This window comes from Glossina fuscipes, unplaced genomic scaffold, assembly GCF_014805625.2.
Source record: "Glossina fuscipes isolate IAEA_lab_2018 unplaced genomic scaffold, Yale_Gfus_2 2, whole genome shotgun sequence".
Taxonomy (NCBI): Eukaryota; Metazoa; Arthropoda; class Insecta; order Diptera; family Glossinidae; genus Glossina; species Glossina fuscipes.
The window spans coordinates 22,661,374-22,671,405 of NW_023998416.1; the positions used below are offsets into that span (position 1 = coordinate 22,661,374).

The 10,032-nt window shown below is 34.5% G+C and overlaps 2 protein-coding genes across 4 annotated transcripts in view; one reads left to right on the forward strand and one right to left on the reverse strand.

Annotated features, from left to right (window-relative positions):
• The window catches only part of LOC119634241 (transmembrane protein KIAA1109), a 30,589-nt gene extending 22,883 nt beyond the window's left edge, over positions 1 to 7,706 (reverse strand). For all 3 annotated transcript variants that reach the window (XM_038028299.1, XM_038028300.1, XM_038028298.1), the window contains exons 1-5: positions 7,490 to 7,706; positions 3,035 to 3,170; positions 2,830 to 2,973; positions 2,642 to 2,769; positions 18 to 2,576 (exon numbers count right to left, since the gene is read on the reverse strand). In XM_038028299.1, coding sequence (XP_037884227.1) covers positions 18 to 2,576; positions 2,642 to 2,769; positions 2,830 to 2,973; positions 3,035 to 3,170; positions 7,490 to 7,594 — 3,072 coding nt within the window. In that variant the 5' untranslated portion in view covers positions 7,595 to 7,706. The remainder of the gene's footprint in view (positions 1 to 17; positions 2,577 to 2,641; positions 2,770 to 2,829; positions 2,974 to 3,034; positions 3,171 to 7,489) is intronic.
• A 765-nt stretch (positions 7,707 to 8,471) lies between these two features.
• LOC119633480 (SUMO-conjugating enzyme UBC9-B) lies at positions 8,472 to 9,513 on the forward strand. Its single transcript, XM_038027057.1, has one exon. The coding sequence runs from the start codon at positions 8,824 to 8,826 to the stop codon at positions 9,301 to 9,303; it is 480 nt and encodes a 159-aa protein (XP_037882985.1). The 5' UTR covers positions 8,472 to 8,823; the 3' UTR covers positions 9,304 to 9,513.
• Positions 9,514 to 10,032: the final 519 nt, after the last annotated feature.

The window sequence follows — 10,032 nt, forward strand, 5'->3', positions numbered from 1 at the left end:
TAGTTTCTAATACTTGCCCAAGCGTGCAAAGCGGTACCGCTTTCTATTAAATATACATCCACGGCATCTATGGAAACTCGGGTCATTTTGTATTTAATGTCTTCAGCTGAAGGACATTTATATTTATTTTCCTCCTTCGTGTGTGGACATTGATTACTGGGCACTCCATGATGGCAATTGCGCACCGTTTTAGGCGACTTTAAGCAGTTTTCAGGATCAACAGCCAACAGTGCCAAAGTCTCCAAGCCTACGGCTATGTTAAAGAGTTGGGGTAGAGTTAGTTTGCCAGATAGCTTGCCTAGCTGCACTTCTATTAGCCATGAATATTCCAACGTATCCTCATCTAGAGCGCAACCCTCGTTACTGAACATGGCATGACCTCGAACCTGTACCGCAGAGAGCATTAAATGCCCTTGATTGATGTGCTTATCACGATTTTGACGTACCAAAGTGTCGGAAGAGATAAGATACGAAGGACTTACTAAAACTTGCAGGGTAGTCTCATGATACCTTTTATTCATTTCAAAACCGAAACGCTCAATCAACACCACCGGGCAAGAAGGGTCGGTATCGCTACAATTTTTCATAATATGAGCCTGTATATCGTGTATAATTACCGAGACTACCACCTCTAACGGTCTATAGAGACGCGGATCAAAGGGCTTTTGCTTCTCTTCAGGCACTGTAACTTCGGAGATAGATTTAGTAGCTAGGTCCTTATCTTTCGATAGCAATTGATCTTTAGGATTTACCGGATTTGCTGAAGTCTCTTTTGACTTGATGTTAGACTGCTCCATATCCGTGAAGTGTTGATCCTCACCGAAGATATTTTCTTTCAAATTGATAAAGTTTCGCAGCACATTGCCGTAACACATTAATACCGACGATCCAATCTCCAATTCAACAGTAACATGGTCGGCTACCAACGTGCCTGGATCAAATTTGGTCGGTTCTGGTTTGGGCCAATTGTTGATAGGTGATTTACGCGTTTTTGGGATACGCATGGGACTGAGCAAAATTTCTTCTTTTTCAGGTGTGGTTATATCAGCTTGGGGATCCGGTCCTAAAGGAGGTACCGGATGATAAATATATTGAATAGATAAAGCTACAATGGGTACAGTCCAACAATCGATCCAGCCTGAAGAACGTTGACATATTTTACGCCATTTCTTCGAATACAACTCTGGCCGATTTTTGATTTTTCCACCACGTGTTAACAAACGAGCATTATCATCAATGGCCAAAACTATAGGTCGAGTAGAAGATACTTCCGGTACATACAAACTCAGATCTAAGCCTTCGCCATGAATCCAAAACTTTAAGGTAACCGTCCTTGGTAGAAAATCATCAAACGGCAAAGCAAAACTCATGTCGAATACGTCGCCGCAAAATGCCAAATGATTATTTTCTTGATTGGCGCTAGAACAATCGATCCAATTATACTCATTGCATAGCGTTAGTATTTCAAAGTCATTAAGGAGTATATTAAACTTGCAGGTATATGGCACAAAGGTTAAAATATCTGGGCGAGTTTTGCTTGCCCAATCTTCAATGAGATCTTGGAAAAAACACTTGTGTTTGTAAACAATAAATGCGGTCGCCTTGCAACCACTTAATGATATATTCCAGTCTTGCGGAGCATTCCATTTGGTGGGGTAGTGTATGCGAACTTTATATTCCAGTGATTCGAATTCAGCTAAACTACGGTATTGTAATGACGTAGTAGCTTCTGCATGAAAGAGTTGGCCTTGAATTTTTGTAGTATAACCATCGGAATGGGTAACCCAAGGCAAAGTAAGCTCAACATATGAAGCTGGTCCAACGGTAACATGCATAACATTAGTTTCCTTATCTTTAGAGAATAAGATATCTATGGTGGCTTCATTTAATACACATAAAGTAATATCAAAAGACTGATAACTGCGTAACTCTTCCGGTTTGGGTGTAGCAGTCACTTGCATTTCTTGCCAGTCGGGAGGAAAGAAAAATTTAAAAAGATGATCCCGCTGACGATCGGCCCAAGGTCCATAACTGAAATCGGTACCCTTTAGGCACCTAATATTTATACCCCAAACGGGAGGAGAAGGCTCCACTTTATCACCATTCGCCATGATGATATGTACCGGTTCTTCGGGCACTACACCTGGCTCATCCATATAGAAATATAAATCCATTTGATTAGACATCATCACAACGAATCCTTCACCCATATAACGAGGCGGCTCATCTACCAAACCTGTATACTTTGGACTTGGGGCAAACATCACCTTAGCATTTTCCACATTTGCCTTAACGAAATGCATAAAATGATCCAAACGGCATACAGCCGGCTTCGTGCTATATGTGCAATGTGCTTCATCCATAGATATTGATAGGGTAGTAGGTGTTAAACGATTACCGAAAACGAAACGGCCCGAACAAATATCAATTTTAATAACCGGTATAAGGTCGCGCCATGTGGTAGCTTTCATAGCTTCCGAATTTTTAACGCTGTCTCGTTTACTCTGCCGGGCATTCTCCATATTCATAGTGTGCTCTTTAAGTTTAGTACGCTCTTCCATCGAAAGTAGATCGGTCTGCAAATCGAAATCACGCAAATTTAAAACACAAATTATTCTTCTTCTTCTTTTTCTTAACATACCGGTATTAAAATGGAAGATTTTAAACCAAAAGTTCTTTCTAGTTCGTCATACAATTCCGAACGATTGTAAATATGCAACTCAAAGCCATTCAACTGGACTGAAAGCCTAGTATCCGAATGCGATAGATCTAAATCAAAGTATAAAAAAAAACGTTATCGATTATATATTTAATCCTTTGACTACTTACCCTCAGACACATCTTTCGGTACATAGGAACGCCACCAACGGAATATGAAATAACCATCCTGGGCACGCACTGAATAATCGTATGTAATATAAACGAAATCACGAAACATTATTTTACCCGCCAGTGGATTAAGAGATACCGAGCCTAAAGAGAAACCGATATAAAAAAAAAAAAAAAACCATATAGATATATGAAAATTGCTTACCTATTTTAAAGAAGGCTCCTTTTATGAACCAACGGTTAGCTATTTTCGTGATTAACATCCCAATCACTCGGGAATTGTAAAATGTTATATAAGTTACCCATGTTATGGATGTGAGCAAAGAGCATAAAAGCCATATCTGAAAAGAATATGTCGTAAATAAAGGGTAAATACGAGCAATAGAGTCTACCTAGCCGCATCGGTTACTTATGACTCAACTTTATAACAATAAGAATAAGCAACTAAGTATATAACAGAAAATAACGGGTGGCTCCACTATATTACTTTTTGTTACTACATTCACTCGAAAATAAACGATGAAGATTTGCAAAATGATAGTAAGCAACATTGTCCAAATAAACGGCTAATTGTTATTTCAAAAGGAGAAAGGAAATCGGGAAGAATATAATTCACCCTTGAAAATAACAGCTGTTTTTCGACAATGTTGAATAGGCGTTTCAAACTAGAATAAATTATAGTAGATTGCCCACTCAGTCAAATGTTGTCGAAAAATTAGAATTCAACTGAAAAGAATAAGAAGACTAACTGAATCCTCATCTATATAGTGAAAACAAAAACTGGTTCCTTTCGGTGACTTAAAGTGAGTAAAGGGCATTAGAGACAAGCAAACAAAAAAAAAGGCAATTTTATTTTGCAATACTAAATAGCATATCATCCAATAAACTTATACTCAACACTATTGTGTCCATTCTGATTATGAGTTATTTTAGTGCCGCTGCAGATGAAATTTAGATTTTTAATTGTTTTCCAAAAATAAAAGTAAAAAAAATAAAAATAAAAGGCATCATCAAGAAAAATCATTCATCTATATATCGTCCCAAGAACTTATTGAGTAGTATCGTTATATCATCTTATTTCCTATTTTCCTTTATGTTATTTTTTTACCTTACCATCTACTTAGTGTACATTTCAAGGCGTGACACAGAAATTTCCAGATTCATTTTTGGAATCTATTGAAAAGTACGTGTAAAACGTTGCAGCTTTCCATCCCAGTTATTGTAAGTTTCAGAATTTTAAAAACATGCGAGACTGACTAGGAATTCGTTCTGCGGTCTAGGATAACAACATTAGCCATTTTGTGTGTGCAAATAAATTCTTTAGATTCGTTCGCTTGCTTCAAGAAAATGGTGAAGATATTTTATTCAGAATATTACCATCGCTGGCCACTACATCCATGCTGGTCTTTCTGAGAAAACATTAATTCTTTAATAAAAGGACATCTTTTAAGGGTGTTCACCAAAGAACCAATTAGCGAAAATAGCGATAAGAAAAATTTGATGACAAAGTTTCTTCTTCTATATAAAAATTTCGAGATTGATACGGCGAGTTTAAATTACGAACTACAAATTATGAAATTCAATTGGTGTTGTGTCAATACAATAAAGAAGAATATCTTGCGAAGGAACACCAAGGTTTTGGTTAATAAGTAAATAGTAAGAAAATCATATTCAACCGCGACCACAACTTTTATGCCCATGACCGTTTGATACTCATCAGCAATATGGTGACTATGATAATCAGTAATATGTGGACCTTACAGGGTCCTGAATTTTACAGGGTTCCTGACGCTTCTTTTCAGGTGCTGAAAAAATTTTGACAAAAGAATGAAATTTTAATGCTCTATAATATCGAGTAGGCATAGTCGATTTTTTTTAGTTTATTTTAAATTAAACTAAGTACAGCACATTTACCACAGCAGTTAACAGATAGATGAAGAGATTGACTAAAAAACATGCCTTGAACGATTTAAATTTGACATTAAACATATTTGCTTTGATTGGCAGAATTAAAGATTAGTAAATTGAAAAAAAGGTATCATTATTATTTTAAAAATCCGAATTCTCTCTTCTCTCTCTTCTTTCTAATTGTAATAGTGCCCACAAATTAATGTCTTGGTCAAGTTGTGGAAAGTAATAAAAGCAAATAACGATTTTCGGTGTTTTTGATGAGCGAATAATTGTACTGAGCGAATTGGTGTAGGGTGTCTAATGTTCGGCCTTGCCCCGACCATAATATTCTTACTTGTTTTTATTGTTATTATTATTATTATTACTATTGTAATTAATTTAGTCAGAGCATTAAATCCTACTTAAGTCTTAAAGCACTAGCATCTAAGGCCATCCGCTTCATTGAAAACTCTACTGCGCTTGAGATTTGACCCCACGATCATTGAATTGTTAGCCGAGATCCTTTGTCTACTCGGCCAGTCATGCTTGTTTTTATTTAAACTGCTAGCAAAAGAACAGATTCAGTTGAACATAAATTTAAAAATCATTGCGAGATTTCTTTGGAAGTACTTGCAATCATTTCTTTCAAATAGTAATATTGTTTGCTGCATAACACTATTAAACTCAATATAATCAAAAAAAAATTTCAAATTTGCAAAATTTTTCTTTTTTCCTAAATACGGGCAATATTTTCTCATGATTTATGGAACATGTTTAAAAAGCTCATTGCAATGCTTAGAAAGTGAAAGTTTGTTTACATTTTCTACTTTTTTTTTCGTTCTTGCTTTAAACGTAAACAAAACAAAACTTTTGTTTACAAACACACTTGTTGTTTATTTTCACTTCATGATGAACATGCGCACCAATACAAATTCACTAAAAAGCGAGACTACGACACCCGAATTAGGAGAGTTTCTTAAAAATGCTGTTGAAACAAGTACACCATGCATCAATAGGAAATGCCCCTTCAGGAAATGGAAATGGAAAAAGATTCCGATATAGTAGTAACGGTAAACCTACCAAACAAGTGGCGACTATTGGGCTTAAGACGTACTCGTACTAGTTCAAAGAAATAACAATGACAATAAAGAGAATCGATGAAACACACAATTGTATATATATGTAAATTAAAAGAAATAAACTTAAATCGAAAAAAGTGTTTACTCGCTTTAAGTAAGAATGAAAAAAAAAATTGTAAAATAACGACAAGAGGCCGAAACAGCTGATTCATTATTAAGGGGTAAAAAACATATGCTGAATTTGTTATACAATGAGATAACACACAGGAGAAGGTATTAAGAGCGAAAAACTTTTTTGTTTGTATGATAAGAAAAAAAAGAAAAAAACAATTGGAAAACTAAAAAGCAACAAATGATATTAAGTTCTTTTTGAAGAAGTGCAATTGTAACTTTTTACATAAAAATTGAAAGGCAATACACTGGTAATACATAATTTATAAAATATCAAAATTATTTGAAGGTCACCACTTACAATACAAAAAGAAACTATTATCGTGTCGCGAGCGAGATGCCTATGAGTCGATTAAAAGTTAATTGTCCGACTGTTATGCAAAATCTCGGGTTACTAGTATTCGCTTTTTTTTCTGCCAAGCATTGCGGGTGCATTGGAGGATTGAGCGATTGGTAAACGGATTTTGCTTTAGGGATTTACTAAGCAATTAGGACTTTGAATATTCAATCAAAAAGTGACTGGCGCAAGACTTTGACTTGATTGAACCACACACAAAGCCTTAGTGAGTCTTTCCATTGCAAATGATATAACAAAATTGATGCACATATAAGCGTGCTTGGGGTGATAAAAATCGATTCACGACATGACCCGAAAGGTTTCCAATTACCAGAAAGTATTGATAATAGCTGCACCTTTGGAGTACGAAAACAGTTTCTAACCAGTTAACAATTTTCGATTTTCAGTTGAACTAATCTTCCCAAATTGCCAACAAATATTATACAATTAATGAAATATTGTATTACTTGCACCCAATTAAGTTTCTGTAGATTTAAGGTTTTATACATTGTTCGTGCCCCAGACAAAACTATTTTCATCTATCTTACTTCAATTAACAAATTGTGTGTGTGTGTGTGTGTTTGTACGCGCTAAACTTCAACTTCACTTTGTAAAAAAGGACATCGGAAAATAGACATCTTTGAAGCCAAACCCTTGTTGCTTTCACTATATTGTCACATATCAAGTATTAATATTAATCGTGAGTAGTCCAAAGAGGTAAGAATAAGGTCAGGATTTTCCTTAATTCAAATTTGCTTATACCCACTACTTCCCTATATGATTACCCTTACAACGAACTAATAAAAGTACTTTATTTCTATACTCCAATAACAGTTAAGATTTATCTGCTCGCAAAACAGAGAGAGTATTCATTTCTATACCTCAATGCAATTGAACTTTGCGAGTTGCATTATATGCATTTATGTTCAGCTGTCCCAGTTTACTTTTCTAACCAAGATTTTAAATTCCTCATGGTATTTAAACGGACGGACAGACAGTTGGGCCATGGCTGCTTATCCATCCTACTATACGCTCTGTTCAAAGATGTACTTTATGACCTCTCGTGTCCATATTTCTAAGTGTTGCATACATTTGGCAAATTCTATATAACACTCTATCATAACAACAAAATAAGAAAGTTGATTAAAATTACCGAAGAATTTTGTTAATTTCATATAATTACCATAGGAGCATCAATTTTCATATTTTCCAAAGCTATATGGCCCGTGGTATTCCATGTGCCTGCTTCCGGAAAGCCAAAGTCAATTTCATCCTCTTCTACGTCCATCTTGATTATTGATTTTTCGCTTTTGTACTTTAAACACCCACAGTACAAACACACACACTTTTTTTCATTGAAAATTTTCTGATTAATTTCATTGAAATCCTTCACACTTTTTAATAAGATATTTTAAAATGAAAATAATAATTGTACGCATTTTTTCTTCGTTTTTCCATATTTTATATTTCCAAACATATTGAAATAGCTACTGAAACAAGTGCTTTGTTGCGTATTCGATTTCTTCCAGATTTTTTTTTGCTTAGGGTTGGGCTGGTGGTACACAATTCATGGAATTTTTGCTCAAAATTAATATATATTTCTTTTTCTCTTTGTTATTGTTATTCGCAATTAAATTTATTTACAAAATCTTTTCGTATTTTTCTTTTTAATATTTTTCAATTAATTGCAATTTTCAGCATTAAGTCTATTTTACTTCTACAAATAAATTTTCCACTGTTGTATGCGGCAAATTCATTTTTCCCCTTTTTCGCACAGTTTAGATAGGTTTACGCTTAAGCCATTGCCAGAAAAGAATTATCTCAAGCATGCTGCGTATAAATAAAAAATCTTATATTTCAACGTTTTTTGTCAAAAAATAAATTCTTGAACAGAATATATAAAAAATGGAACCAAAAACTTTATACTTTTCGCATTAAAGCACTTAATTCCCTAATATCGATAGGAATTTCCTATTTTATGCATCTTATCGGTTTTAGCCTTCAAACAATAAGAAATTATTGCCAGAATTTAGTAAAAAATATTTGTTTTCATAGGAATATACCGACAAGAAAAGTCCCCACAACCTACTTTACGGAATTTAGAATTAACGCGTTGCCAATTGCATTTAACGACGCCAATAATCTATTGAATGTCAGCTGCACATACACAAGCACGCTAATCGCCATTTTTGCGAAAAATAATACGAAAAGGTAAAAAGCGAAAATTAAGCGCTTCTATTTTACAAGAAAAGTACGGTAAAATTTTAGCAGTATATTTAGGAATTTACGGAAAAATAATTCGGAACATATGCACGAAAATTTCTGACGGAGAAGTGTATAAATTTATCACGTGAAATTGTGTAAGAACTCGTAGACAATTGCTTAAAAACGTGTGATAAAAAAAAAAAAAAATAGAACAGAAACTTAAACGAAAAATTAGTTTCGCCTACTGCCAGTAACCTTGATTTGGTTTCTTGCATTTTCCTCTATTAAATATCCGTAAAATAATTACAACAAATGTCTGGAATTGCTATAACACGTTTGGGAGAAGAACGTAAGGCCTGGCGTAAGGATCATCCATTTGGTTTCGTAGCGCGACCGGCCAAAAATCCCGATGGCACTTTAAATCTTATGATTTGGGAATGTGCTATACCCGGCAAGAAGGGTACTCCATGGGAGGGTGGTTTATACAAATTACGCATGATTTTCAAAGATGATTATCCTACATCGCCACCAAAGTGTAAATTTGAACCACCACTATTCCATCCTAATGTTTATCCGTCGGGCACGGTATGTTTGTCACTTTTGGATGAAGAAAAAGATTGGCGTCCAGCCATAACCATAAAACAAATTTTACTCGGCATACAAGATCTACTCAATGAACCAAACATTAAGGATCCCGCTCAGGCCGAAGCTTATACAATTTATTGCCAGAATCGTTTAGAATATGAGAAACGCGTACGTGCCCAGGCCAGAGCAATGGCTGCTACGGAATAGATTTGTGAACATCAGTAATTTCATCCATATACTTGGTACTTTATCTACGTATATATACATTTATTTTTTGTTCTATTCTATACTTTATATCCAATCGCCGCTCCCCTTACATGTTTTTTGTAGTTTTATTAACAACTTTTTCTAAGGACTTTAAGCAAATTCTCACAAAGAAATTTAAAACCATACAAAAGTAAACAAATGATAAGTTAATATTATTATAATTGAAACAAAACACCTAATTTAACGCAAAAATCATAAATAAATGGATACAAAATTGCTAAACATTAGAAGTTAATAATTTATTCGGAAAGGGTTTGTACGCAAAGAAACTTGGCCTATGGTCTGTAAACTTGTTACGAAGCTATTTCGTACTGGTAGCAGTGTGCATAAATCCGCAAGAATTTTTTCCTCTTTAATTAATATCTAATAGCGAATTGGTTCTTTCTTTCTAGACTGGTATACAAGCTTCTTCCTTAGATAAAAATGAACAGTAAGATAAAATGGATAAACTCAACGAACGGTGGCATGAGCCACAGAAGAAAAGCAAATGAATTTTTTAAATCCTGTGGGTCGCAAATTTTTTCCTCCTTAATTAATATCTAATAGTAAATCGGTTCTTTCTTTCTAGACTGATATTGAAGCTTGTTCCTTAGATAAAAATGAATAATAAGCTAGTGGTTTATGAATTTGTTTTATTAGAAACTAGATGCTTAACAATAATAACAAACA